Source organism: Fusarium redolens, assembly GCF_020744475.1.
Source record: "Fusarium redolens strain MPI-CAGE-AT-0023 chromosome Unknown BKA55scaffold_7, whole genome shotgun sequence".
In the NCBI taxonomy this organism is placed as follows: domain Eukaryota; kingdom Fungi; phylum Ascomycota; class Sordariomycetes; order Hypocreales; family Nectriaceae; genus Fusarium; species Fusarium redolens.
The window spans coordinates 615,038-642,546 of NW_025763670.1; the positions used below are offsets into that span (position 1 = coordinate 615,038).

A 27,509-nucleotide genomic window follows, 5' to 3' on the forward strand; every position below is an offset into this window, starting at 1 on the left:
GTAAGGCTCATGCAGATGTATGGTGCTCTAGCTTCAATTTGGCAATATTCAGCTGACGCAGAGAGTATAGCTCCGATTTGACATAATGAGTAACCGCTGACTACACTAGATATTTTCCTCAATAAACGGTGTTTTCCATATCCTCTTGCACTGCAGGTTTGTACTGCTTGGCAATGACATTCTCCTTCGGCTGGCGATCCACTCCAAGCCACAGCAGATCCGGGCGACTGTAATGACCCACAATGTCCAAAAATCCCCGAGTAGCTACAACCTTTGTCAAATCCAAGTCGGCATAGACAATACCCTCGGTATCAGCCTTTCCATCACCCAACGGTTCCGTCAAGCGTCGTCCATCGGGTCCGATAACGCAACTATGGCCTCCACCCGGCTGACGACAAGCCAAACCATCTTGAGTCTTCAAAACATCGATGCCCTTCTGTGTGCATACAGATGTGCAGTGAAGCACATACGTGGTGCTCTCAATTGCATATGTCTGAGACAGGTTCTGGGACCCATCGGCTGTCATGCTCCACAGACCAGGATGATCAACGCCCATGCTGGGGTCAATAGGTGGCCACATGGAGATATGGATCACTTCGCCCTGCGAGATGCTGTGGTACTTCAGAAGTGGTTGCGTATGCTCCCAGCATGCAAAGCAGCCCACCTTGATCTTACCATGTTCGGCTCCAAAGTCCACTTCCACGACATTGTTCAGATCAGCACCGGTACCGTCCCCAAAGACAGTACGCTCCATGTGAGTGGGCTTGATCTTCCTTCGGTGCAGCAAGACCTCACCCTGAGGTGAAATAATAGCCTGGGAGATGTACACGCTATGAGAGGGGCTCTTCTCGGAGAAACCAAGAACGACAGCGATTGAGTTTTCCTTGGCAGCTGCTTTAACCATATCCATAGCCTCAGACTCAATCGGCAGTGAATTGTAGATGTATCGCGTCTGCAACTCAAAATCAACAGATCGAGCCCTACCGAAATTAGCCAAACGCACAAGCCAATCGTGTAAACGAAACATAAACATACCAGATCCACGCGGGATATCCGGGTAACCAGCACTCGGAGAAAGCAATAAGCTTCGCCCCGTTCTGCGCCGCCTCGGCAATAAGACCACATGCTTTTTTCACAGATGCAGCTAGGTCAAGGTAGACAGGCTCAGCCTGTGTGACTGCGACTCGGATGGGGGCGGACATTTTCGGAGTTGCTGTGCCGAGAATAAGAAAAGAAGGATGGATGGATTGGATTGGGAGATTGAGTCTGAATGGGCCGACGAATAAATAGTATCGGCGATGCAGTCACCTTCCTTGTTAAGAGGATTGAAACAGTGTTGGCTCTATATTGAGCTTACGCGGAATGTGAACTGTTGGTCCGGTGCGTGTTGGTTTGTCGTTTCATGCGCAGGGGCGTTGTTCTCTCAACTGGGGGCTTAGCATTCGCATTATCGAGACCATGAACTTCAGCTCGGGCGACGTCCGGAAATGACTGTATCTGGGCAATATTCGCAACGGGATATATGATGTATCATACTCCCACGTAGCTATCACTTCTCAAAGTCCGGTCGTGAGCGTTACAATCATGCCATGACCTGTTCTTACCGAATCAACTGCCGACATAACTGAAGCATTGTCAGTAAGATACACAGCCAGCAATTTCACCATCTGAATCTGGGAATGCCCCTGACATCTGCAGCTCACAAACCCAGGGATCTCAATCCCACCAGGATAGTTACATCCCAGCGGGCCTTTACATAAAAAGCTTAAAAACATGTGATCCTCACCCCAGGAACCCTCCATCGAGAATCTTGGCGTATCCACTGACTTGCCAGAGCGGAAGACAAGATGTAACAATCGAAAAGGAATTACAATTGTGAGTCTGCTCCCGAGGCATAAAAGTACAGGGAAGGGAAGATCTGACTGCTTGTGGTTAATTGCTGGGCTATGAATTGTTTTATCTTCCGCTGGGGGCGATATAGGGAGAAAGTTTAATTGAAAACATGCCGCGGGGTTTCGATTCCTGGTTTTTCGATGCTGAAAAGAAATTCTAAAGGATCACGTTGCCATTCCTTCATTTACATGCCTTGATATGTTTATTTGTTAGTTCGCTCAGCTGCTTGCTGTTGTCATTTTCTTTTTGTTAAACTTTGTTCTTTCGTTCGTTACAATGACTGCACTTGCTGGTCAAATTGCGGAGATATGGATTCTCTATGTTATTGGTACCGCCATGATCGCGGCGCGAATATTCTGTCGCACCAAAATGGTTGGCTATAGGAACTACGACTGGGACGACTATTTGGTCATTGCGGTCGCTGTAAGTCTCCATTCCATGACTGACGTGTTCCATCATTAACGGTTCATTGTAGTGTATGTGGACTGCTGCACCCGTAATTGGCCAAGTCTTCGTTCAAGGCGCCGAAGGCCGCCATACCTCCGATTTGACCTTCGAGGAGAGAAAGAAAATGAGTGAGGAGGATCGTGAGAAGTGGGCGTATGGCTCGCAGATGTTTCTTCTCGGGTTGACTGGATACGTGGTCATTCTCTGGACGCTCAAGTTCAACATGCTGTGCTTTTACAGCCGTGTCGTTAGGGGTCTTTGGACGGAGCGGTTTGTGAAGCCGTTGATGGTCGTGGTGGTTTTGTCAGTGGTGGTCATCATTATTACACTGGCTGCGACGTGTCGACCGTTTCATCACCTTTGGCAAGTTTGGCCAGATCCAGGGCGTAAGTATTGAGGCATCAGAGTAGACCGAGACTTTACTGACGTTTGCAGGTCAATGCGTTCCTCAGAACCTTACCTTCTTTGTCGTGATCTTGGTCTTCAATTTGGTCACGGACATTTGCATCATGCTTATACCAATTCCAGTACAACAACCACTATCCCCTCTCCGATATCTACTAACAGATTAAAGGTATTGGTCGGCATTCAAACTAATCGTCTCAAGAAGTTCGGTCTCTTCCTTCTTTTCAGCCTGGGCTTCTTCTGCATGTTCGCCGCCATTCTCCGCTTCGTCCTCATCTTCAACGCAAGTCCCCCAAACGTCAATCTCTTACATCACCAAGTACTAACACCGAGTCAGTTGAATCAAAAAGGTGTCTCAGCTCTATGGTCAATGCGCGAAGATTGCGTCGGCATCTTCGTCGGCCAGGCCCCCATGGTTACACCTCTCCTCAAGCGTCGCTTCTGGGTCATGGCCGGCTACGCCACCGACAAAACCGGCAACTCCCAAACACCGCACTACAACGGCAGTCGGCTGGAGAGCCATGAGCTTCGGTCTGGACGCGCGAATAACAGCAAAGTGCATGACCCTTACTCAATAACCAACGTGGTTTCTAGGTCCGAGAGCCAAGAGGAGATCGTGCAGAAGGACTTGCCTTCTTTGCCGGAACAGTCACGTCAGTTTCTGAGTGGTATTAGAGTGGAGCAGCGTATCGATGTTGAGGCAGTTCAGGGGACGTATACGCAGCCGAGAGATCCTCGGTGGTAGCCTGTGTTGGTTGAGTTATTTTCTTAGATCTAGAAATGCACCTTCAGGGTCTTGCATCTTGCTTCTCACATCAATGCTACTGAGTCAATTAAACGGATGTACCCGAGACTATCATTAGTCCCCGCGAACTAAAGAGATCGTTACCTCCGGGGAGACTTCCTAACGATCCAACTTGAACCGTGCCCCTTTTCTGTGATACTGAAGCCAGGGTTCAAAATTGCTTCAAATCCGGGACAAGGATACATCCTCCAATGAAAGTTCTCTCTAAGTCCCATGTGGTATCATCGGATACCGCGGCCCGCCGAAGCGACTCCACGCGAGTAATGAGCGACAGGGTATTGCAACCTGACGTACGATTTTGTAGCAGCCAAGAAACACGATTGACCTAACTTAGAAGGTGGAAACTATTCCCGTCTGATTTCTCAATTGACAAAAGCAAATAAGGTTAAATATCGGCGAGGTATCCATAAAAGCCAGGCATTCTAGAGCAAGACACTGGCGAAACTGTTTCCTGTTACGTTTACCCTGTTGTCAAGGTATCTTTGCATGATGCAGCAGAAAAAGCAACCAAAACTCGTTTCATTGACGCGCGTTTGCACTACGAAAAACGATTCGTCGTACGAAAACTGCATTGCAAACAGTTCCAATGTGGATTTTGAAATACTTGTGTGTAATATGTGACGTAAAATTGTTTGTCAGCTGCAAAATGCTTAGAGATGTTAGACAACACTCTCTCGTGACAGTGATAACGGCATTAGTGGCGGATGATGCACCCTAATTGGGAGTTTCACAGCCTCGGAGATATTGCGGATCGACGCATGCCAAGACCCGTAGGGTAAGTGGCATGTACCAAAAGATCTCGGCAGTTATTGTGCTACAAAGGTCGATGAAACCGAATGCTTCAGCGAGAGAATTGATTTCTTCCAAGCTATTCTTCTAATTATTGGATAAGTTGTAGACGATATGGATCCACAAAAGGAAGAAGCCATCTTCAATGAACGCTTCGTCAAGATCATTTGTGTTGGCGCTGGCGTTTCTGGACTCTGCTTGGCTTACAAGCTGGGGAGGTCTTTTCAGAACTATTCCCTAACTGTGCGTATACCGAATATGACGAATGATGTTTACTGACAGATCGCAAGATATATGAGAAGAATCCGGAGGTAGGAGGGACTTGGTTTGAGAATACTTACCCGGGCTGCGCGTGCGATGTCCCGTCGCACAATTACACGTATTCTTTCGAGCCAAAGGCAGATTTCTCATCTGTTCTCGCAAGCTCAGGCGAGATCAAGGAATATTTTGAGGGTTTTGCTGTTAAGTATGATCTGCTGAAACACATGCGGACCGAGCACCAGGTCATTGAGACTTCTTGGGACCAGCCTAAAGGCCAGTGGAGCGTCAAAGTCACTAATCTTAAGACGAACAAAACGATCGATGACTGGTGTCATATTCTCATTCATGCGACTGGGTATTTGAACAAACCAGCTTGGCCATCTGTACCAGGACTCGAGAAGTTCAAGGGACCCAAACTTCATAGCGCCAAGTGGGATAGCACCGTATCTCTTGAAGGCAAAGATATTTTGTTGATAGGATCCGGAGCATCAAGTGTTCAAATCTTACCAACGATCCAACCTCACGTCAAATCCGTGAAGGTATTTATTCGAACACCTCGTTGGACCTTACCCTCAGTCAACTCAAAGAAGGGTAAATTCTCTCCAGAAGAAATTGAGAAATTTGTCAGTGATCCAGACTCGGTTATGAAGCTTCGGCTGGAAAATGAGCGAACGTTAAATAGTTTCTTCAGTAGGCCATCCCAACTACTCCAAAAGGCTTTTTTCTAACCGAGGGTTAGCTATGTACATGAAAGGAACTGTCCTTCAGAAGCAAGCTCGTGAACATTTGGAGAGCGAGATGAAGAAAGTTGTTCTTGACGAAGAAGCTCAGAAGAAGCTTGTTCCGGACTTTCCAGTCGGGTGCAAACGGATTCTCCCTTCGGGGGATCAGTTTCTTCATGTGAGTCAAGTCTTATTTTGATGTTGTCCAAGTCTGACAGAACACGTAGGCGATCAAGAACGACAACGTCCAAGCGGTCTACTCTGGTGTCAAAGAGATCACTGAGAAAGGCTGTATAAGCGACGACGGGCAGCACTACGCAGGCGATGTCATCATTGCAGCCACTGGCTTCGACACGTCGTTCATCCCTCGTTATCCCATCTACTTCAAAGGGCATAACCTCCAAGAAGATTGGAGCACCTCTATTACAGGCTACATGGGAGTCGGCATCTCGGAGTGTCCCAACTCATTTACCCTAGCAGGTCCATGGTCCCCGATCTCCAACGGCCCCGTCATCGCTCCCATTGAAGCTCAGGCGGATTTTATCTGTGCTTTTATCGACAAGTACCAAACTGAAACTGGTATGCATAGCATGAGCCTGAAAGCAGCTGCATGCTATGACTTCAAGAGCTACATGGCACAGGTTACCCAAAAGATGGTATGGTCTGGTAATTGCCGCCACGCACATAACATTAAGCCAAACTGGGGTCAGTCTTCGATTACGTGGCCTGGATCTACGCTGCACTACTTGGAAGCAATGCGAGAACCCAGGTTTGAGGATTATGACTTTGAGTATAGTGGGAACAGGTTTGCATGGCTGGGTAATGGGTTATCTCAGACTGAGTGGGACCCTACGGCTGATTTGGCATACTACGTAAGGACTGAGGATGATGGAAGGCATTTGAGTAGAGGCGCGCGGACAAGAGTCATTTCGAAGAGTGGAAGTCAGTCACCGAGGGAACTTCATCGTCAGGCTAAGCTTGCAGCCAAGAGCTAGTTTCAAACGGCATGGCCATTTACCTCACAATTTCGAACCAAGCTATTGCCATCATGATCGGATTGTAGGGTAAACCACAAAAGATCAACTCGATTCTCAAGTATTTGGCTTGGATATGGCCGATGTTCAGGGACTGTTGGCATGGTATGTCTTACAACGCAAAGAGGTATGATGCTGGTAGGCCCTCGGCAAGTAGTCAGAAGATTCCAGGCGAGTAAGAGAAGATCTGTTATGTCCATACTGAAATGATTGGCCGGTCCTTCGGTTAGGAAAGCCACAGCAATCAGTTGGTGTCGGGGCCAGAAGCGACGGGACGGGACGATTACCAAGCCGCGCTATCGTTTCGCTTCCTATTCACTTGAACGCCAACTACCATTAGTTACATATTTACGGTCTGATATAATATACTTGAATCACCAGCGGTTCCTTTGGGTCTGACATCTCATAAAACGGGGTCTTCATCATCTCCGTTCGTCCCCTGCCACGTCATAGATCCGGGATACGAAGGCGACAACAGGCGAAGAATACCGCTGTTCCTGGATGAAAGGTGGTAAAATCAGGATAATAGAACGTTGGGTTGGAGCACCTCTGAGGAAAGACGAATTGCCGTTGTTTTCTGCAGGGTTTTGCCATCTCCGATCATAATTGAAAGTAGTTCAACGCATGCTTGCCTATATTCACCTTAAATCTCACGTCCCAGAACCGCCAACACGGTCGGAAAGCCACTCGGGGCGCTAGTAATGACGACTTGCCCATCGTCTTTATGAACGGTACATCTGTCAGCTGTCATTCCCAATATGTTCTTCTCCTCTCCGCCCGAGCCGATCAAAGCGTCTGGTAGCTGACTCTTCTTGCCGTTCGTAGGTGTCATTCTAATCTCCACTTTGTATCCCAGCAGGATTCTGGTGATCTTCATCAGTCTGCGGGAACGTCCCTCATTGCCCACAACCGAGCCCAGCTGAGATCGGGCAGCGGCGCTAACATCCCTTTCACCGGCCAACAGTATTAGCGAGTTCAAACTGCAGTTGTTGAAAACTTACCAAAAACCCCGATCAACGTCGAATGCTTGCATACCCCCAGCCTTGAGTGAGAGCTTCATATCGGGATAGGCAGCGTTGACCAAGTTGGTGTCGTAGAGAGGGTTGCGATCAAGGTTGGGAAACCCAAGGCTTGCCCAAGTAGCTGTCTTGGCATTGGCAAGATCGAGATCTAACTCAACCTCTTCACGGCCGCCGTCCAGGACGCCAACCCAAGAGTCAACTCTCCGGTCGATGCCATTGATTGAGTACAACGGCCTATAATAGATCTGATCAGCAGGAACTGCTACAGGAGCTTGTACTCGTCCCACTGAAGAAGGAATTTCCATATTCGAACATGGCATATTGCTTCTGTGATAGACCCAGCGAGTTAGTATTTAAAAAACTGAGGATAATATGGAACAACTCCAACCAAAATGAGCTTACCCAATTCGGAGCGTTGAGGTATCCCGTGCCAAATCAAACGCGGCCAATACCAACCCAACACTGCTTGATGTTTTAGTGGCAAGGGTGTAATCCGATTCGAGCCCAATACGTCCCTTAGTATTCCATCTCGGGCTACGCTGCCATGCTCGATGGCTGGGTTGGCTTCTCAAACAAAAAGCCTAATGAGTTCGGTATCAACCTCTCTACCGGGGAGCAGTCTTCCTTCAAGGACATTGGTTTCACTGAACCTCAGGGCAGTGCTCCCTTCAGTCGTGTCCCCGTCTTTGACTTCTACGCCACTGGTGGCGGACGAGTTGAGCACTCCAACTTCAACATGAGCTCCAACGCGAAGGACGTCAAGGTTACTCTCAAGATCCAGCACTACAAGACTGTCCCATTTGAACCTGGTTCATGGTAAGTCTCCCCAACACTGTTTCATCATCAATTATCTAACTCAACTATAGGAACGTCGATGTCAAGAGCCTTATGGCCAAGCTCGGTGCCAAACCGCCCGCCATGTTCCAAAAGGTCCGCCCCACGCAGATGCTCATCGCTCAGGGTGTCAGCATGGAGATCAGCTTCGGCGGTGACGCCAAGACGGCTTTTGACCAGGACTACAAGAAGACGGTTCAAGGTGGCGGTGGAATCAGTGTTTTCGGATTCCGCATCGGTGCTTCCGGCTCCTCTTCTGAGGAGAATGAGTCTCACGGTAAGACCTGGGACTCTAGCTCCGGTATCCTCACTATCAATGCTGAGAACTCTCGCGCGTCCGCCAATGTTCTGGCTGTCATGGGTGAGATTGTCAGCGCTTAGACTCTTTGTTTTCTTTAGAGGTTGAAGTATAAGAGAGATCACAATGTTTTTGCGTTGAAATGATGGAGATCCGAAGTTGGTACGAGTTCTTTTGGTAGTTCAGCTCCAGCCAGTCTTTCCGTTTGCGCAGTCGCATTGCTATAGTTTAACTCAATTCATTCCTTATCACCTTCACTAACCAAGCTAATAAAGCGATGGACATTTTTATCTAATGCTCACAATTACTAATAGCATAAAAGAAAAGCAGATAGGCATATACAGAATCATGCACCCATGGCCCAATCTGCAGCTGCAATTGCATGGATCTTTGCAGTGTCAAATATCGGCAGCTCACTCCCAGCCTTGTCGACCAAGAGTCCGATCTCTGTACATCCCATGATCAAGCAGTCAGCGCCAGCAGCTTTGAGGTTTACAATAACTCGATGATAGGCTTCTCGAGACTGATCCTTGATGATTCCGTTGCATAACTCTTTATATATGATATTATGCACAGTCTCCCTGTCTTCGTCATCCGGGATGATGACTTGCAGCCCAAACTTGTCGCTTAGCCGTGATTTATAGAATTCTTTCTCCATCGTGAATCGCGTCCCGAGAAGGCCGACGGATTTGTAGCCCGCTTCTATAATTGCCATGGCTGTTGGGTCGACGATGTGGATGAGAGGTAGTTGCGAGGCATCTTCAATGCCGTGAGAGACGAAGTGCATCGTATTGGTGCACAGAACGAGAGCATCGGCACCAGCGAGTTGAAGTTTAGTGGCTGCTTCGTTGAGCATTTCACCCGCTTCGTCCCATTTGCCGGCATGTTGAAGGGCCTCAATCTTGGCAAAGTCGAAGGAAAAGACGACACATTGCGCAGAGTGAAGGCCGCCTTGTATTTCGCGCACGCGACGATTTATCTCTTGGTAGTAAGTCGTAGTTGACTCCCAGCTCATGCCGCCGATCAAGCCGAGTGTTTTCATTATGGTGGTGTCTCTGTTTGTTCTTGAAACGTGGCTTTTTGGTGGAAATGAGAAGTCCTCGTTGTAGTGTAAGATGAAGGTTTGGTTATTCAAGACCAAGCCGCTCGGGTTGTCTCCCATGTAGGGTACGTACCTTGATTTTGGTGACTCACAAGCCAATAGTGTCGCAGCTGAACTGAGACAAATTGCCGACTGCTCTGTAAATCTGAATGAAAGAAGATGAGGACGACAAGACATGGTGTAACTGAAATGTTGATCAGTATGGTGGAAGGTGTATTAATAATCGCAATTAGGGAACAAATCGCTACCATTTTTTTTTGATGGTGAGGCTGAGACATATGTGACACCATCGTCATTGATGTCTTCGGCGTCCCTAAGGGCGGGGTGCGATGATCTATCAAGGGAACATGAGACATATCTTAATGCTCTGTATCCTGATATAACTGCCAGTCTTGTAACCCAACTCAGATATTGATGTTTGTAGCCCTAAGCTCAAAGATACGGTAGTATTTTGCTGAACCACCACTCGTACACTCTTATTTAGTACTGCCTGTCATATTTTCAATTCCTGTTGTTTATCCCAGTTGCCTTCCTCTAAGATTTCTCACGGCCTCTATTACGCAGAGCTTTGGAATTCAAGACACCATGTCTGAGCGATCACCACTCATCCATCCAGGCGGCCAAGAGAGCCCAGGCTACGGGTCAGGTTCCCGCCATGCACCCGAACCAAGTCAGCAAGACGATGAAACAACAATCATCAGCAAAGAGCTCTCATTCCCACGTCTGGCCATGATATTGAGCACAGCTTGGCTCGGCGTCTTCCTAGGAGCTGCCGACACAACCGTCATCGCCACTCTGTCTGCCCAGATATCTAGCGAATTCAACTCCCTAAGCCTCCTCTCTTGGCTCGCAACCGCATATCTCATAGCCAATTCTATCAGTCAGCCAATTTCAGGTCGGCTTACTGATATCTTCGGCCGTGGTCCCGGTTTGGCCTTCTGTAATGTTGCTTTCGCGATTGGGAATCTCATATGCGGTGTCGCTACGAGCCAGCGGGTGATGGTCCTTGGAAGGGTCATTGCTGGTATCGGTGGCGGTGGTCTAATGAGTATCCCAGTGTTTCTGGGCTCGGATCTTGTCCCGCTTCGGAGGAGAGGTTTGGTGGGTGGAATTGCGAATCTCTGGTATGGGTCTGGTGCCATGGTAGGGGCTGTTTTTGGTGGCTTACTGAATGACTATACGATTTGGGGATGGAGAATGGCTTTCTTGATTCAAGTTATACCTTCTCTTCTTTCAGCTGTTATCGTATACGTCTTGATCAAGGTTCCGCCGAAACAGTCCGAGAAGTCATATATCAAGCGCATTGACTTCGGGGGTGTCTTTCTGGTCTCTACCTTTCTGGCATCACTTGTGCTTTGCCTGAGCTCAGGAGGAAACATAGTCCCATGGATAAATCCTCTGCCTGTTATGGCCATATCACTCTCAGTCTTCCTATTCGCGACATTCATTTACTGGGAGCTGAGAGCGTCTCAACCGATCATCCCTGTCAGGCTTCTGCTCAACCGTACTGTTCTTGCTTCTTGCTTAGCCAGTGTATTTTGCTCTGCAATTGCCTTTACAAGCATATTCTATATCCCTCTTTATCTCCAGGCTCGTGGGGACTCTGCTACCAATGCGGGATTGAAGATATTACCAGCATCTCTTGGGACATGCCTTGGAGGACTTATTCCCGGATACCTGATGAAAAGAAGTGGGAAATATGTAGGCCTAGTGATAGGCAGCATTGTTGTTCTTATATTCGGGACTGGTCTATTCGCACTTCAGGATGACAATACTCCTACATGGATGACTTGCCTAGCATTCTTTGTCGTTGGCCTGGGATATAACGCGGTCTTCACCATTACGCAGATCGCTTGCATCGCTGCAGTAGGTCACACGCAACAAGCCGTTGTCACATCCTCCACGTGTAAGAATCTAGAAGTCCAGGGCGCTATTATTACTAACAGAGCTCCAGACCTAGCACGCAGCTTAGGCGGTACGGTTGGCATAACACTGGCCTCTGTCCTATACCAATCGAGCTTAGATATGAGTCTCTGGGCACTATTCGGGGATAAGCCTAACGCAGCGGATAAGATCCAGAAAATTAAGGACGACCTGACTGAGATATATTGCCTACCGAAAGCGTGGTACGAGGGGGTTCTCGAGTCACTTATGCAGGCATTCGGACGTGTATGGTTGATGATGCTAGCTTGGGCAGTGCTGGCTCTGGTCTGTATATCGCCGATCAAACAACACAAACTTTTTACTACGTTGGATCGAGAGTGAACAACAACAATCGGGCAAAGTCAAAAGGAAATGTCTATTGGGCGTTGTTGGTCTCAAAAAAAACCTAGTGACAACGCACAGTCGGGGATGGCGGTTAAGATTACTTCGGGACAATGGATATGGAATCAATGGGTGAAGAGCTCTTATTTTGTTTCCATCATGGATACTAAGATTATATAAAGATTACAGTTTCTCATGAACTTGATGTCTTGTTCCCAGCCACGAGTCCATCATCATTCTCCATCTCCTTCCAAGCACTCTCCAAAGCATGAACCTTGACGCTAACTTCAATATCCTCCGGCAAGTCAGTCGCGCTAAACACCATAAGCGTCAACGGCTCAGTGGAGAAGAAAGTGTTGGTAACACTATCAACACCATCGTTGAGGAAGGCCTCATAGATAGACCTATCGATAACACCGGTAAGACTCCAGGTGCCATTCTCGGTAGCAAGACTGCCAAGGGAGGTCTTATCAGTGAAGAAGATGTTATCGAAGCCATTTACACCGCCCCGGTCGAGGAAGAAAACGGGATCACCGCCGAGGTAGTAGCCGCTCTTGATGGCTTCGTTGGTGATGGGGCTTGAGAAAGTCCAGTTCATGGAAGAGGTTGAGGGAATCCCGCCGTCGGGGATGCCAGTGACGTTGACTTCCCAGTAGATAGCGTTGGACTCAACGTCAGAGTAGTCAACAATGAGTGTCCCGTTGCCAAAGCTACTGTTGGAGGCAAGCTCACGACCCAATACTGGGCTGAGATCATACGGCTTGGAAACAAGCTTCCAGCCAACACGCTTCGCTTTGGTGAGGTAGTTCTCGCGAGGGAGACTCATGGCACTTCTCCAGCCTTCATCGCCTGTAGGAACAACACCGGTGTACTGCCAGTTCGACGCCCAAGCAATAGAAACAGGAAGCTCTTCTTCTGAAAGGCCATAGAACCACTGTCCAGCGTAATTGTCCTTGCCAAAGTCTGCGATTCGTGCAGCAGCATCAACAGCCTCGAAGTGAGTACCGTTGAAAGTGCCAGGGAAGTACTCAGTGATAGAGCCTCCCAATGGTGCACCAGGGTTGATGCTTATGGCCATGAGCCACATATCATCTTGCCTCTCACCGTCTTCATCCACGTAAGGCATGGGGACCATGTTAGGGCACTCGTACTGTAAACCGAGAAGACCATGGTGGGAGAAATTGCTGGTAGGTGTCCAGTCCTTGAGGTTGGATGACTCAAAGATACCGATCTTGAAGTCTTGGGGATAGGCTACTACCATGATCCAAGAGTCGTTGAAGCGAATAACCTTGGGGTCACGGAACTGATTGGAGGTGCTGTTGATGACGGGATTGTTGGCATATGGAGTAAAGGTGTAGCCTCCATCTCGCGAATAGGCGATTGCTTGGTCTTGGATGGTAGGTGATGCTAAGGTCTGTGAAATGTTAGCTGGGATATGGTCTCATTGCAGTTGACAACTTACGTAAATCGCAACAACACCATTGTCCTGGTCAGGGAAAAATCCAGACGTGTTGTTGACATCAACAACAGCACTTCCAGAGAAGACAAATGTGTCGTTCTCCGGTGGGAAAATTGCAATAGGCTGATTCACCCAATGGTACAAGTCCTTTGAAGTTGCATGGCCCCAATGCTGGTTACCGGCTACAACAGCAGTGGGATTGTACTGATAGTATAAATGCCACAGACCATCGGCATCACGGAACATGCCATTGGGGTCATTCATGAAGTGCTGGGGAGGAGAAAAGTGAACTTGAGGACGGTATGTGCCATTGTAATCACCAGTAATTGGTGTTCCCGTTGGTACAGAAAGAGAAGTAGAGGACTGGGCAGTGCCGAGCTGGACGAGACCAGCAAGGGTCGAGAACAAAAGACCTCTCATGATGATCAAGATGACAGAACTGTATCTTGCTGGACTGTTCAACTTTTTGAGGATTATATGACGCTTATATACCTAAACGCCCTCATCAGCCCATGCCGTCCCATCCCATCGGCACCGAACAAACTGTTTAGCGTTCCATCTTCCCCGCGTTCATCTCCAGCAAGAAACACGCCGATCTGGAGAAGAAGTGATGTCAGAGACATAGGTTAATCTGCTGGTTGTGGGGGAAGACCAGAGAAATGGACCGACTTGGCGAGGTGGTGTCGGACCGATAATTATCGTCATCGAATCGAAGACGAGGTTCAAGGTCTCAACGCAGATCTTGTCTTGAATGGTGCTACTCTTGGAGTTTGCTACCCCACATCAACGGCCCGACAGTTGAGATGATGGAAGTTGATCGTGCAAGTCGAATCATGGGGAAAGTTTAAGTGAGGTGAGACATTCTGATATGAAGCGATTTATTACCGGTAGTTGAGGAATCATCCAATAGAGCGAACATGAGCATGTATTTATTGCAATAGCTTGATTGATTGAGCATTGTTGGAGGATGAACGGTGAGAGAGGCATTAAGATGCAGGGTAGTTGGTGGGGTTGACTGCAGGGTTGATGTTGACGGTAACATTGTTCCCGGATACTCGGATGAGAAAAATGCTCGCATGATGAGGATACATAGTCGTCTATTTACAAAAAGGAAAGAGAAAAAAAAGTACATGCAAGAAATATCCACAATCCACAAACTCCAGGCACCTATGTCATGCCATATAACTAACCTGGCAAGGGGAGGCAAGAAAACTTAGGACCTCTTTTCTAAGTAATGAAAATTTAGGTAAGTTTAGTATACCTTAGCAGATCTTTAGACCAGTTAATTCTAGCACCCTGGCTCAAGGTCAGAAGTTTTCTTGCCCCCAGCGGCCTGGCCGTATTGCTCCGGACCATCCGTACAGCGTCCTTCATCTACTCATCACGGCAGTATCACCCTTGTCATCACTAAACTCCACCTCCAGCGCCGTCAAAAATTGCTTCAAACCCTGCTTCTTCGCTTTACCGAACCATTGAAGCACGTTTGCAGTGGGGAGTTCCTTTAACTCTGGCAATTGCTCGCAAAGGTTCGCGAATTCGCCCATGCTCAATGTCTTCGTACCCGCGTGTTCAATAACCTGAACCTTGTCTTGCGATTGAGTGGAAGACTGGAGAAGAGCGTCGATGATGCGATTGGAGATCTGATCAATTGGCGTGAAATGACCTGTACCATTCAGACCTGTTGGATCGGGACGCAGTGAAATGGCTTTCGCGAGGCGAAGAAGCCCATCTGACGTGATGGTATCCTCATCGCCAGCCTCTGCATCACCCAATACCGGTGCTGGGCGGTGAATAAACACAGGCAACCCAGCTCGCTTCGCAGTATCACGCAACAATCCTTCAGCAGCCCACTTTGACGCGACGTATCCATCGTTGCCATCAACAGGTGGATGTCCATCTCCATACCGTTTGACAGCTCCACTGGACAACACGTGAATAGGCAGGCGACGAGGCAGCGCAAGGCGGATGAGTTCCGCGACGCTGGTAACGTTGACGGCGCGTAGCGAACGGTAGTCATCCCAGAACGAGCGATTGGCGCCGCAGTGGATGATCGCGTCGACACTGTTGCTGAGACGCGTGAAGTCAGTGTCGGATAGACCGAGGTTCGGCTGACTGAGATCTCCGCGCCAGAGAGCTACTTTGTCGCTGGTCTCCGTGATTGACGCGTCGCGGATGAGGCAGTGTATCTCGGACACTTGGGGCGACTCGGCAAGATGAGACATCAAGTTCCTCCCCAAGAACCCACTCGCGCCGGTGACAAGAACACGAACAGGTCCATCCGTCTTCTGTGACGCGACTTGAGGCAAGCTCAACCATTCATCGGGAATCTTGGTCTCCCGCTCCCAATCGATATCACCACCACTGACCTCATCGTTCACCAGCGCAGCCATCTCACGAAGCTTACTAGCAGCCATCAAGTTCAAAAGCCTGAGCGACACATTGAACTCCTTCCTGATCATGCCCTGGAGCTTGATCAGAAGCAATGAACTTCCGCCGACGTGGAAGAAGTCAGTGTCTGCTGTAAAGGTAGCAGAGGCACTCGCTGGAACCAGAGTCCTCCACATCTTGGCGATCTTCTTCTGTGTCTCCGACTCAAGACTACCTTCTTCAACATTTGCGTCACTGGTCGAGGCTGGGGTGAACGCGGGCAAAGGAAGTGCTGCGATTGCGTTGCGATCAGGCTTCTGATGCGCTGTCAGTGGGAAGCGATCAATTGGTAGCATCAGGGCTGGAAGCATGTAGTGAGGCAGAGGGAGCTTCGAGATGATCTTCCGCAAGAAGGACTCTACTTCAGGACGACGAAGACTCTTGTCAGCGACAACGACATGCGCGACGAGGAAGCCATCGTCATCGTGATCCTCATGGCGATCCTCAGGGTATCGTAGAGTCACAACAGCATCCGAAAGAACGCCCTGGGCTGCGCTCAAGATGGCACTCTCAACGTCGCCCAACTCAATACGGTAGCCTCGCAGCTTGACCTGGGTACCGCCCTCAATGCGACCCAAAATGTCAACCATACCGTTCGCACGAAGTTTACCACGGTCGCCGGTGCGATACATTGTCTTCCACTCCTTTGACGAAGTCCATGGATCAGGAATGAACTTCTCCTTGGTAAGATCCGGACGTCCGAGATAGCCATCTGCGACACCAGCGCCGCCAACGACGATCTCACCAGGATAACCACGTGGAACGAGCTTCATGTTCTCGTCGACGATGTAAGTAGAGTAATTGGCACAAGGGAAGCCAACATCAGTGACGTATCGCATCTGCGCCTTCTCACCCTCAGCATAGTCATCAAAGTCGAGCTCAATCCTGTTAGTAACAGTTGTCTCTGTCGGACCACAGTGATTGAAGACTCTGAGATGGGGTAGCTCAAGGCCAGCAAACGCACGAACAAGCGCAGTTGACAGAGGCCCGCCCGACGAGGAAGCATTCTCCCAAGCTGTGCAGTCAAGAAGACGGTCACGAGCAAAGCGGTGCCAGATGCTATACTCAGACGGCGTGCACATGGTATACGTAATGTTGTGTCGGGCAATCATGTCGACTGTACGAAGAGGATCGCCGCGCTTCGAGTTGGGAACGACAAAGACGCAACCGCCGTTGCAGAGCGCGAGCATGGTCTGATCAATCGAGAGGTCGAAGCTGAAAGCGCTCTGTTGAAGGACTCGAGTGGCGTAGCTGGGTTTGTCTTGTTCTTGGACAATGGCGTGCGGTTCAACGAGAGCCTTGAGACTTCGATTTGTGTGGACGACAGCTTTGGGAATACCTGTTGAGCCGCTCGTACAGAGGATCATGGCTTTGTGACCAGGCTGCGCTCGAATAGGCACACCAGCTGGAGAAGATCCTGCGGCGGGAACGTGGATCATCTGAGCAGATTGCGTTCCTAGTTGATCAAACTTGTCGGCGGTAGAGTCGTCAACGAGAACTGCTTGTGGCTGAGCGACCTGGACATTGGCTGCCAGTCGCGGCATTCCGATGGGAGGATACAAGGGCACGTAGGTCATTCCGAGCTTGAGGATCGCAAGCATGGAGCAGATCCAGTCGACACCGGTTTCTTGAAAAACGCCGATAAAGTCATCCTCCTTCAGATTGGCAGTGGTCAAAGCACTGGCGATCTCATCGATACGACGACCCATTTGTTCGTATGTCAATTGACTTGTCTCATCGTCAAGCGCGGGCGCAGACGGGTTCTCTCGAATTATGTCTTCAACGCGATGCGAGAGCGTGTCGGCGTTCGGCCAAGCATCAATCGTAGGACCAAGAGAAATAGACAAATCATCCTCATTCCAAGGAGGAAGTGACTTGAGGGCCATCTTCGCACCAGCCTCATCCTCTGTAACCTTTCTCAAAACATTGGTATACGCCCGGATAAGCATCTCAGCATGCTCCCCATCATACAACGACGATTGGACCTCAACACCAACGCGAACACTCCCACCGTTCTTCTCATCAGAGTCATCAAGGATATAAAACGCAAGATCGCTACCTTGGCGCTCTGCTCGACCAGTGCCCATTTCAGCTCTGCAATCACCGAGTCTGAACCACTCTTTATGCGAAACACGGTAGTCAATCAGGACTTGCGCAACGGGTACAGCGTCGCCGTGGCGGGTGATGCAGAGTTCTTTGAGGAGAACGTCCAGGGGAAGAACGGAGTGCTCAAGGGCTTTGTAAGTCTTTGTGCGTGCGGCTTTGATGGCATCTGAGAAAGTGAGTTTGTTGTAATCGTTGCGATCGAAGCGGAGGAAGAGGGTATTGACAAAGAGGCCGATTGTATCCATGAAGTCTTTGTCCAACCTGTTTGTGTCGTCCATAGCGATGAATAAGCGATCCACAGAGTTGGGCATCAGACCAAAGAGCAGAGTCTGAAGTGCGGCGACGTAAACGTGGAACGAGGTTGAGTGATTGGCCTTGGCAAGCTTCCTGATGCGCGCTGCTTCAGAGGGTTCAAGAGTAATCTCTGCGTTGTAACAGCTGTAGTTCTCCAGTAACTTCCTATGATTGACTTTTGCAAAAGGCAGCAAAGGAAGTGGTTCGGGCTCAGGCATGATGAGCTTGCGATAATACTCAATCGCCTTCCTCCACTCAAATGGCTTAGACAGGTTCTGTCGTCGCTGCTTGGCAGTATAAGCTCGGTACTGTTTCGCATCAGGCAGTGTCGGAATTGATCCATTGGCGTTGTAGGCTTGTGCCAGGTCGCGCCAGAAGATCTCGAGGCTGTACCCGTCGAAGGCGATGTGATGGAAGGCCAACACTAGCCAATGCTCCGTGTCGGACTGGGAAAGGAGTGAGAGTTTGATAGTTTCCCAGTCATTGAGATTCCACGGGCGAGAGTGAAGCCATTCCATCTCCTCGTCAACATCAGCCTTACTGGCAATCTGTCGAGACGTGAGGTGGACTGTTGGCTTGGAGAGAACGCCTTGCATGGGGGTCTCGAGGGAATTGCCTCCAAACTAGCGTACTGATCAGCAATGCTCTCAAGGAAGGCAGCATCAATTGCTTCGGGAAAAGGATCGAGGTCGGAACTTACAAAGAATCTCGTTCGTAAAATCTCATGCCTCCTCGCAACACCCTCCAACGCCCTCTCCAACTTCCCAACATCAACCTTGCCCTTCAAATGCGCCGAAATCGTAACATTAAACGTAGTCTTATCCTCCAACGCCGTAGTAAGGAACCAAAAACGACTTTGAACAAGAGACATCTCATCGACAATCTCACTCGAACTCTTCACAATCTCCTCCCGCCTCTTCGCCGTCGCTTGCTTAGCAGCTTCTTCATCCTCACGGCGCTTTTTAGCTGCCTCGTCTTCAAGCTGTCGCTTATGCCTGTCGTCCGATCCATTGTTATTCTTCATGTTGCTCAGAGATGGGGGGATGCTTGCCGTGTCAGCTCCCGCTGTGCTCTTTGCGGTTGTGGAAATGTCTGTCGCTGAGCTTTGTGAGACAGCGTCGGAGTCGCCAGTTACAACGTCTGAGCTGGAGCTTGATGTGGAAGTCTCGGGGAGCTTCTTGTCGCTCATGGGCTGTGCTTCATTGCTAGCCTCATCATCATCACGGTCCAGGTCAAGAAGAGCCTTGGGGATTCTCTCCAGCGCGTCGCTTGCGAGATCAAGAATTGAGTTACCGCCCAGAATCTTGAGAACAGGCATGTCGGTATCAAGTTCCTTCAAGAACCACGATCGCACGTCGACAGCGACAAGCGAATCAACACCTTGATCAACCAAAGCCAGCGACTCGGGAACATCAGTCTCTGCAGGAATGCGCAGCATCTTCTTCAGCTTAAGAGTGAAAGCGTCGGTGATGACCCTTAACGCCTGGTCCTTGCTCGTCACACGCTTCAATTGACGGCTGAGCGATACAGCAGCTGCGTTACCCGAAGCATCAACATCTGCATCGCCATCGATTCGTTCAATCAGCATGTTACTGAACTTGGAGTCATGAATGAAGAACGACTTGTGCTCATCGTCCGAGAATTGAGGCATGATACCCTGCGAGATCTCACCTCCCTCGATATCCTCATCAGGACCGAATCGTTGGCCGGCGAGAATGGCTTCAGCAATGAGTTGGTGAAGACCTTGAGCAGAGGTATTGGCGATACCAATGTCCTTGAAGAAGCTCGCGTCGTAGATCTTCTGTCGCTCAATGTAGCCTAGACCAATGAGGGCACTGATGTTGATGATGGAAGCAGCGAGGCCACGCTTACGACGGTTGTTGACGAGGGATGCCATGAACATGTTAGCAGCGGCGTAATTGGCTTGACCTCGAGATCCAACGATACTAGCTGCTGAACTGAACATGAGGAAGAAGTCCAGCTTAGTATCAGAAAACAGTTCGTCCAGGTAAATACTGCCATTAACCTTTGGCGCAAGGACCTTGTTGAGGTTCGCGGCGTCCATGTCCTTGAAAAGAACATCCTGCAAAAGCATAGCACCATTAGCAACACCAGCGATCGGTGGCAACGTGCGAGTAATGGCCTGGTAGCACAGATGAAGCGACTCCTTGCTGGTGATGTCAAGCTTGCGAGGAACAACAGTGACACCAGCTTGCTCCATGTTGTCGACGAATCGCTGATCAACCTTGGGATAGCGACTAGTCAGCACGACGTATCGCGCTCCATGTGCGGCCATCCATTCGCAGCACGATTGGCCCATTTCGCCCGAGAGACCAACAAGCAGATAGGTCTTGTCGGATCGGAAGATGTTGGTGTGGTGATCCAAAGGATGGACGCGCACTGGCACTGATGGAGCGGTCCAATTAACGAGGTGAAGCGATTGTCCGGTCGGTTCCGTGAAGCCCTCGATGTGGTTAAGAAGGATGGTCTGACGATCGCGAGCTTCAATAACCATGCTGCTCGCCTTGCTCCAAGCAGCTTGAAGTGCAGCCTTCGCATCTGCCAGATCACCAGGTCGAACTTCAACGCGACGTCGGATCAGTGACTTCTCTGTGCGAGCGTACCATGGAAGGCACTCAGTCATGGCAGACGCGACAACTGAAGAAGGACTGTTGGGCGCTGAGAAGTCGACCAAGAGCGAGGCACTGGTCAAAGACGGAAGAATCTTTCTGATAGCGCGAGATGACATTTCCGGCGCCAGCCAAGTAGTCTTACCAGCAAGATCCTCAGGCTGCTGACCTTCAATCAAGCAGCCTGTGAAGCTGACGCGCCAGGATGGGGCGGGATGCGACTCGAACAAGTTCATGATTGCAGTGCGCACCAAAGGATCCGCCTCATGAATGACGATGTGACTACTCTTCTGCCGAGGGGCTAACGCGGCAATCTGAGCAGCGACGAGATGCGCCGCGGTAGACAACAGAGCGATGGAAGATAGCTCCTCCGAAGCGCCAGCCGGGAGTGCGACGGTGAGGTCCTCAGGCGTTGCCGCTGGTGTCTCAGCAGAGGGTGTCAAGGCGAGTAACCGTTTACCATCAGCATCGCCAACACAGAGACGGAAGAAACCCGAGGTGCCAATCCTCAAAGCCTGGAGAAGTGACTGAAGAATGCGAACCTGGTAGCTTGGGAGTGTATCATCAGTCTCCGGTTGAACACGCAAAGGCGAGATCTGTCCAATGATAGGAGCTGACAATGGTGAATTGGCACTGGCATTGAGACTGAAGGAGGTCTTTGGGGACTGGGGATCAACTTCCTCATGGATGATACGACGAATTGAGTTGAAGCGATGGTTCAATTCCTTGTTGACGTTCAATCGCGGCATGTAAGTCTTCTTGTCAACAACCCGCACCTCAGACTCTTGAGTCCATTGAAGCTTGTCGTTCAGATCAGTGCCATGGGCAATCTCCTCACGCTTCCACTTGTCGAGAAGTTCAATGCGCCTCAGAGCACTGGCGACAAAAGGAGGTACCCACGATCCATCGCCGACGGTCGTGTTATCGAGATCGACCGTCTGAAGAGTGATGCTAGGGTACTCTTGACGAATTGATCGCGCGAGACCGACGACCATGTTGTTGTAGGGCTGTTCGGAAGCTGCGCCTTTGGTGACCCATAGGATGTTGCGGCCTCGTGCCCAGAGGTTCTTGAGGCCATCGAGCTTGGGGTCTGTGACGGTACGGAGAACAGGCTCATCGAGTTCTGTGAGACAGAGAACTGAAGAGCCTTCGGGGAATTGGTCTTCAGTGATGTCGTTGAGAGCTTCAATGGATCTAAAGTGGTTTGTCGTCTGGTAGAATGGCGCGACGAGAGACTTGGTCTTCTCAACGAGATCCATCGTACCAAGAGACTTTCCGCCGACGACCACCAAGCTCTGCTGCTTCTCAGGCACAACAGTGAGTGGTTCCCTCAGAAGATCGACCTTCTCATCTCTCGCCATCGAGACCCAGAGACACATAGGCTGTGTCTGATTGTGGCCAACAGTATGCGTATCAACACCCGTGAAGCCCGTTCTCTTCAGAGCATCGTCCCACTGCTCAAGCGTCAACATGGGACCCCAAGGGCGACCATACTCAGCGCCAGACCACCAGGCGGCAAAACCACCCATACCGATACCCAAACGCACGGCGTCGTTGTTGATGTTCTCGAAGCCGATGAGACGACCGCCGGGCTTGAGAAGACGACGGATGTTGCGGAGAGCTCCCTCAACATCGCCGGTCGCGTGCAAAGCCATACCAGCCATTACGACGTGGTAAGATGACTCGGTAAAGCCTTGTTCTTCGATACTGTTGTTCATATCAAGAGCTTTGAAGTTAATGCGACCGGAGTAATCCTTGAACTTCTCCTCTGCTTTGTCGAAGAACGCGGTGGAAATGTCTGTGAAGGTGTACACCGAGAAGGCACCGTCAATAGCAGGCAACGCGTGGGATGTCGCACCACCAGTACCGGCACCAACTTCAAGGACGCGCATCTGAGGGTAGATATGGGCAAGTTGGCGCATCATGTTGTACATCTTCTGATCACTGGCCTCGTACCGAAGAGTCTCCTCGTAGTAACGATTGAGCATGTTGTCCTTGGTAAGGTACTCATGCACATTACCCTCATTCGCAGGGACGACTTCAAGAAGGGCTCTCGCAGCGGCGTGCGTGAGCCTGAAGTCATTAGAGTTGGCATACTCAGCAAGAAGACGATCGACTTCAGTTTGCGTGTCATTCATCATCTCTGGAGTCAGGAAGTGATGTTCCCCACGGCTGACAAGACCGATGACGTGGTCGCACCAAGTGAGAAGACGCTTGAAGGGCTCTTGGGCATCCTCCCGAGCCTTCGAGCCGGCAGGGATAAGCTCAGTGAGACGTCGAACGTAGAACAATGACAGTCTATCGAGGTTATCGGCTGAGCGAATCTCTGCATCAGCAACTTCTTGAGGGCGGTTGACACGCGATGCGAGAACACCATCGGGCTCAGAAGGGCCATAGACCCATGTAGAGAAGATGGGTGAGTCATTGGCAGCAGTAGCAGGAGTGAATGGCCTCATTCTGGCACCTTCGACGGCAATGTACGCTTGCTGACCATCAGGCGACAGCATCTTCATATCACCGACAGCCTCACCCAACGAATTCGCATCCTCACCGAGAGTAGTACTCGCTTCCCAAGCCATAGTTGCGCCCCGAGCAGCTGAAGCGAAATAAGGGTTGACGTGAATGGCATCAATGCCTACCAGCATCTGCAAGCACCACAGACGTCCATCGCCAGGCGCAGCCATAGCAGCAAGAACAGTCTGTACACCAGAGTCCATGAGACCAGGATGAGCGAGAGCGACTTGGTCTTCCCATTCAGGACCAGATTGATCAACGATCTTTCCGATCGCAAAGTCGGACTTGCGCTCAATCTCGACGATGCCTTTGAATGGAGGAGAGTACTGGTATCCGTGCTTGGCCAGCTCAGTGTAGAAGCGGTCGATCTCAATTGGAGCGAGGTTGAATTGTCGAGATGGGTCTTGGGCGGCCTGGCCAGGAATGGAATCTGCTGAGGGAGCACCAAGACGAGCCACGACGCGACCATGAGCGTGAGTAGACGTAACAGCTGGTGCCAGTCCGTGAGTGTGATAAGAGCAGCAAACAAAGTCAGCGATCAGCTCATCGTGGCTGCTCTCAACAGTCTTCATAGTAACAAGTGTTTCAACGCTGGAACTGTCATCGTTGAAGACAATCGCCTGATCCATGGTAAGATCATAAAGACTCAACAATCTCACGGTCGGAGAATCCTTGAGATCTCGCACCAGTATCATCGCCGCTTCAAGAGCCATAGCTGCGTATCCACAGCCAGGGAAGATGACTTGTCCCTGAAGACGATGACCACGGAGCCAGGGAATCTCACGGGCGCGAAGAATGTTACGCCATTGGGTCATTCCTGGGACGCTGTTCTCGACCATACGGCGACCTAGGATAGGATGGACGGGCTCATCCATTTGACGAAGGGCGGCACAGAGACGAGACTCAGACCAGAAGACTTGAGAGTCTGCTGAGAAAGGGTATGGAGGGAGGTCTCTGACCACAGTAGGTGTTGATGAGCGACCGGAGAGCGTGGCGTCAATTGAAGCAAAGTTGACGTGGCCGCGACCCAGATTGCGCCAGACAGCACCAAAGCAATCCGCAATACTCTCAATGTCGTCTTTACCACGGGTAAGGACACCTTGGTATGGTGTACCGCTTCCAAGACTCTCGAGAGCAGGGCCCTTGAGTGCAGGATGGGGTCCCAGTTCTAGCGCCATGTCAAAAGGTCCCGAATGCCCCAGCGCGCAATCAAGAGCTGGGGCGAACATGACTGGCTTGACCATATTATCAATCCAGTACTGAGGACTCAAGTTCTCACGCTTCATAGGCGCAGCGTTAACCTTAGTACTTGAGAACCACAGAGGGCGCTGCTCAGAAGCGACGTCTTCATCGAAGCGGACACCGCTTCTCTGAAGAGCCTCAAGATACGGACCGGCCGCCGCCTGCATGTGACTAGAGTGATACGCTGTATCAACTTTAAGTCGTCTCGCAAATTTGCCTTCGTCTTGGAAGACAGCGATAGCCTCTTCAATAGCATCCTCATCACCAGAGAGAGTGACGCTAGAGGGAGCATTGACAGCTGCAACGGTGATGCGACCAGCGTTGTCTTCAAGGGCGCAAAACTCAAGTGCGTCGGCTTCGTCTGTTCCAACTGCTGCCATAGCGCCCTTGATCTCGTTGGAAGACGGTGAAGCAGCGAGTTTGGCATAGCGTCCGCGGTAGTAAGCTGTTACGATTGCCGCGCGACGGGTCATAAAGCCAGCGGCGTACGCTGCCGCGATCTCACCAGAAGAGTGGCCGACTACAGCGCTGAGCTGGATGCCTGCCAATTCTCGGATGAGATCAACGAGGAGGACTTGAACAGCAGTGCAGAGGGGCTGTGAGATGGCGGCCTCGGCGACGCGACTAGTCTCCTTGAAGGCGAGTAACTCCGACTCTAGTGTGAAGTTGGGTGCGTCTGGAGCGGGAAGCTCAGCAAGAAAGCCGTCAAGCTCAGCGATCTTACCACGTGCCCAAGCAGATGACTCAAGAAGTATGGCGCCCATGCGAGGCCATTGAGCGCCCTGCCCGCTGAAGACACCAAGAATCTTAGGTGCAGCGACACTTGAGGATCGGTGGAGCTTGTGCGTCGAGTCAGTCAGACGCTCAATCTCAGCAAGAATAGCACTTCTGGCAGCCTCTTGAGGATTTCCAGAAGCGCCTGGAACAACGACGCTACTCCTGTAAGGTAGTGTTGAGCGTCGGTTGTATAAGGTCCAAGCTAGATCGGACATGTTTGTCTCATATCGCTCTTCCAAGAAGCTCAAATATGACGAGAGAGCTTCTCTGAGAGCCTTTTCGCTGTTGGTAGAGAACAAAAGTGGTGTGTACAGACGAGGAGACTCTACTTCAGTTGCCGCTACTGCCTGGCTGTGAAGAGCAGGCTCGTAGCTCTCCAAGATTGCATGAGCATTGGTACCACCAAAGCCTACAAGTAATCAGCTAATGTCAAAATTGGATGATTGTGCTGAGACTCTTACCGAAGCTGTTGATACTAGCACGTTTGACACTTCCATGTACAGAAGGCCAGGCCTTTGCAGTAGTCGGAACTTCAAGATTGCTGTAGAATGGCTCAATGTCAGGGTTGAGCGTCTCAAAGTGCATGTTCGGGGGCACAGTAGCATTCTTCATCGCCATCATGGTCCCAACCAGACTTGCAAGGCCCGCCGTGCCCTCCGTGTGACCAATCTGGGTCTTGATGGAAACGACGTAGAGTTTCTCATCATAAGATTGGTCTTCGCTGAAGAATGCTTTGGAAATGGCCTCAGCTTCTTTAGGATCTCCGGCTTTGGTACCTGTCCCGTGGGCATGGAAGAGCTGGGGACGATCTGAGGGCTTGGTGATGTCTAGACCAGCGCGTTGGTAGACATCATGGATGAGAGCTGTTTGAGCAGTATTGCTAGGTACAGTCAAACCTGGTGTTTTGCCGTCCTAGAATGATTAGTAGTTATCTCATGCGCAGAGCCACCCGTCACTTACTTGGTTCACGCCAGTCTCGCGGATGATGCACTCAATAGGATCTCCATCCGCGAGAGCCTGACTAAGCGTCTTCAAAATAACCGAGGCAAATCCTTCACCTCTAGCATACCCATCAGCGTTAGCATCCCACATACGACTTCGACCCGTAGGAGAAATCATGCGCAGCTTGCTTTCGCAGATGTACATGCCGGGAAGCAAGATGAGATTTGCACCTGCAGCAACTGCAACGTTGGACTCGCCGCTACGCAGAGTCCTGACTGCTTCGTGCACTGCAACCAGACTTGAGCTGCATGCTGTAGATCATTTTTAGCTTGTGGGGTTTGTAGATCAGAGATGGAGAAACTAACCTGTGTCGATGCTCATGGAGGGACCGTGCCAGTCAAACTGGGTCGTTCATGTTAGTTCTGCACAAGTGCCGTAGCGTTTCACTTACTGTTACGACGTTAGCAATTGAGATCTGAGATTTAGGAAGTTACTTACCAAAGTATGATACACGATTGGACATGACAGCGCGAGAAACGCCAGTGCCCATGTAGGTGGGAATGTCGTCCCAGTCTTTGGCAAGCATTTGAGCCCTGTATCATGCATTGTCAGTAACATATTGAAAGTGCAGGTATATGATCTGAGTACGCACCAGTCGTCACACATTTGTCCCACAAATACTGATGTCTGCATGTCAAGATCGGTCAGTTCTGTAACAAGAGATATGATCTGTAGTGTTGCTTTCGAAACTTACATCTGAGCCTTTCAAGTCCTCCATCGCCCTGCATATTGTCAGTGACTATCTCCCCAGAAACACCCGGTGTAACTCACAAACCAGCATCAACAACAGAGTCATAAACGGTCTCCAGCAACAATCTCTGCTGAGGATCCATAGCCTCAGCCTCCATGGGCTGAATGCCAAAGAAGCCATTATCAAACTTTGTAACATCCTCATCTAGGAAGTAACTCTGCGTAACATTGGTAGTACCATGATGCGTCGGATCAGCGTGGTAGAAAGAGTCCACATTAAAACGAGCCGGCGGCACCTTCTGCAGGACATCTCGGGATGAGCACACCAGATCCCAAAGCTTGGAAGGTGTGTTACAACCGCCGGGAAAACGACACGCAGTGCCAATCACCGCAATGGGTTCATTAGTCTTTGAGAATTTTGTCATTGTAAAAGATAGTAGTGTTTCAAGGAATTCTCAAAGGCAAAAAAGTAAGGGGGTTCACTAAGTTCA

General features: G+C 50.1%; 9 protein-coding genes across 9 annotated transcripts; 4 read left to right on the forward strand and 5 right to left on the reverse strand.

The window, feature by feature from the left end:
* Positions 1-111: 111 nt before the first annotated feature.
* On the reverse strand, positions 112-1,256 carry BKA55DRAFT_737456 (carbon-nitrogen hydrolase). Its single transcript, XM_046201364.1, has 2 exons — positions 1,036-1,256; positions 112-980 (listed from the first exon to the last, which is right to left on the reverse strand). The coding sequence occupies exons 1-2, from the start codon at positions 1,200-1,202 to the stop codon at positions 119-121; spliced, it is 1,029 nt and encodes a 342-aa protein (XP_046049925.1). The 5' UTR covers positions 1,203-1,256; the 3' UTR covers positions 112-118.
* Positions 1,257-1,858: 602 nt separating this feature from the next.
* Positions 1,859-3,490, forward strand: BKA55DRAFT_642136 (uncharacterized protein; the record flags this gene model as incomplete). Its single annotated transcript, XM_046197148.1, has 4 exons — positions 1,859-2,316; positions 2,369-2,726; positions 2,776-2,867; positions 2,915-3,490. Exons 1-4 carry the CDS (start codon positions 2,170-2,172, stop codon positions 3,488-3,490), a joined length of 1,173 nt encoding a protein of 390 aa, XP_046049926.1. The 5' UTR covers positions 1,859-2,169.
* A 963-nt stretch (positions 3,491-4,453) lies between these two features.
* Positions 4,454-6,317, forward strand: BKA55DRAFT_593355 (uncharacterized protein; the record flags this gene model as incomplete). The annotated part of the gene is made up of 4 exons (XM_046195540.1): positions 4,454-4,582; positions 4,630-5,290; positions 5,340-5,500; positions 5,550-6,317. 4 exons carry the CDS (start codon positions 4,454-4,456, stop codon positions 6,315-6,317), a joined length of 1,719 nt encoding a protein of 572 aa, XP_046049927.1.
* A 682-nt stretch (positions 6,318-6,999) lies between these two features.
* BKA55DRAFT_689179 (uncharacterized protein) lies at positions 7,000-7,683 on the reverse strand (the record flags this gene model as incomplete). Its single annotated transcript, XM_046199320.1, has 2 exons — positions 7,000-7,303; positions 7,358-7,683. 2 exons carry the CDS (start codon positions 7,681-7,683, stop codon positions 7,000-7,002), a joined length of 630 nt encoding a protein of 209 aa, XP_046049928.1.
* A 239-nt stretch (positions 7,684-7,922) lies between these two features.
* BKA55DRAFT_538548 (uncharacterized protein) lies at positions 7,923-8,593 on the forward strand (the record flags this gene model as incomplete). Its single annotated transcript, XM_046190044.1, has 2 exons — positions 7,923-8,194; positions 8,245-8,593. 2 exons carry the CDS (start codon positions 7,923-7,925, stop codon positions 8,591-8,593), a joined length of 621 nt encoding a protein of 206 aa, XP_046049929.1.
* A 71-nt stretch (positions 8,594-8,664) lies between these two features.
* Positions 8,665-9,625, reverse strand: BKA55DRAFT_566094 (Asp/Glu/hydantoin racemase). The gene has a single exon (XM_046192586.1). It carries the CDS (start codon positions 9,550-9,552, stop codon positions 8,857-8,859), a length of 696 nt encoding a protein of 231 aa, XP_046049930.1. The 5' UTR covers positions 9,553-9,625; the 3' UTR covers positions 8,665-8,856.
* Positions 9,626-10,080: 455 nt separating this feature from the next.
* On the forward strand, positions 10,081-11,998 carry BKA55DRAFT_737459 (major facilitator superfamily domain-containing protein). Its single transcript, XM_046201365.1, has 2 exons — positions 10,081-11,518; positions 11,567-11,998. The coding sequence occupies exons 1-2, from the start codon at positions 10,198-10,200 to the stop codon at positions 11,875-11,877; spliced, it is 1,632 nt and encodes a 543-aa protein (XP_046049931.1). The 5' UTR covers positions 10,081-10,197; the 3' UTR covers positions 11,878-11,998.
* A 21-nt stretch (positions 11,999-12,019) lies between these two features.
* Positions 12,020-13,954, reverse strand: BKA55DRAFT_613245 (glycosyl hydrolase). Its single transcript, XM_046196680.1, has 2 exons — positions 13,340-13,954; positions 12,020-13,291 (listed from the first exon to the last, which is right to left on the reverse strand). The coding sequence occupies exons 1-2, from the start codon at positions 13,754-13,756 to the stop codon at positions 12,071-12,073; spliced, it is 1,638 nt and encodes a 545-aa protein (XP_046049932.1). The 5' UTR covers positions 13,757-13,954; the 3' UTR covers positions 12,020-12,070.
* A 752-nt stretch (positions 13,955-14,706) lies between these two features.
* Positions 14,707-27,443, reverse strand: BKA55DRAFT_689184 (putative FSPN1; the record flags this gene model as incomplete). Its single annotated transcript, XM_046199321.1, has 9 exons — positions 14,707-18,786; positions 18,864-25,735; positions 25,788-26,238; positions 26,287-26,579; positions 26,634-26,670; positions 26,780-26,861; positions 26,921-26,955; positions 27,023-27,050; positions 27,100-27,443. The coding sequence occupies 9 exons, from the start codon at positions 27,441-27,443 to the stop codon at positions 14,707-14,709; spliced, it is 12,222 nt and encodes a 4,073-aa protein (XP_046049933.1).
* Between the last annotated feature and the right edge of the window lie 66 nt (positions 27,444-27,509).

What these genes read in the sequence shown, in the direction of transcription:
- BKA55DRAFT_566094 (XM_046192586.1), bottom strand. Translation starts at nt 9,552, where the DNA reads ATGAAAACACTCGGCTTGATCGGCGGCATGAGCTGGGAGTCAACTACG.
- BKA55DRAFT_613245 (XM_046196680.1), bottom strand. Translation starts at nt 13,756, where the DNA reads ATGAGAGGTCTTTTGTTCTCGACCCTTGCTGGTCTCGTCCAGCTCGGC. An exon ending in ATGGTGTTGTTGCGATTTAC is followed by an intron (nt 13,292 to 13,339) that starts GTAAGTTGTCAA and finishes AACATTTCACAG; the next exon opens with ACCTTAGCATCACCTACCAT.
- BKA55DRAFT_737456 (XM_046201364.1), bottom strand. Translation starts at nt 1,202, where the DNA reads ATGTCCGCCCCCATCCGAGTCGCAGTCACACAGGCTGAGCCTGTCTAC. An exon ending in GGATATCCCGCGTGGATCTG is followed by an intron (nt 981 to 1,035) that starts GTATGTTTATGT and finishes TAATTTCGGTAG; the next exon opens with GGCTCGATCTGTTGATTTTG.
- BKA55DRAFT_737459 (XM_046201365.1), top strand. Translation starts at nt 10,198, where the DNA reads ATGTCTGAGCGATCACCACTCATCCATCCAGGCGGCCAAGAGAGCCCA. An exon ending in CGTTGTCACATCCTCCACGT is followed by an intron (nt 11,519 to 11,566) that starts GTAAGAATCTAG and finishes ACAGAGCTCCAG; the next exon opens with ACCTAGCACGCAGCTTAGGC.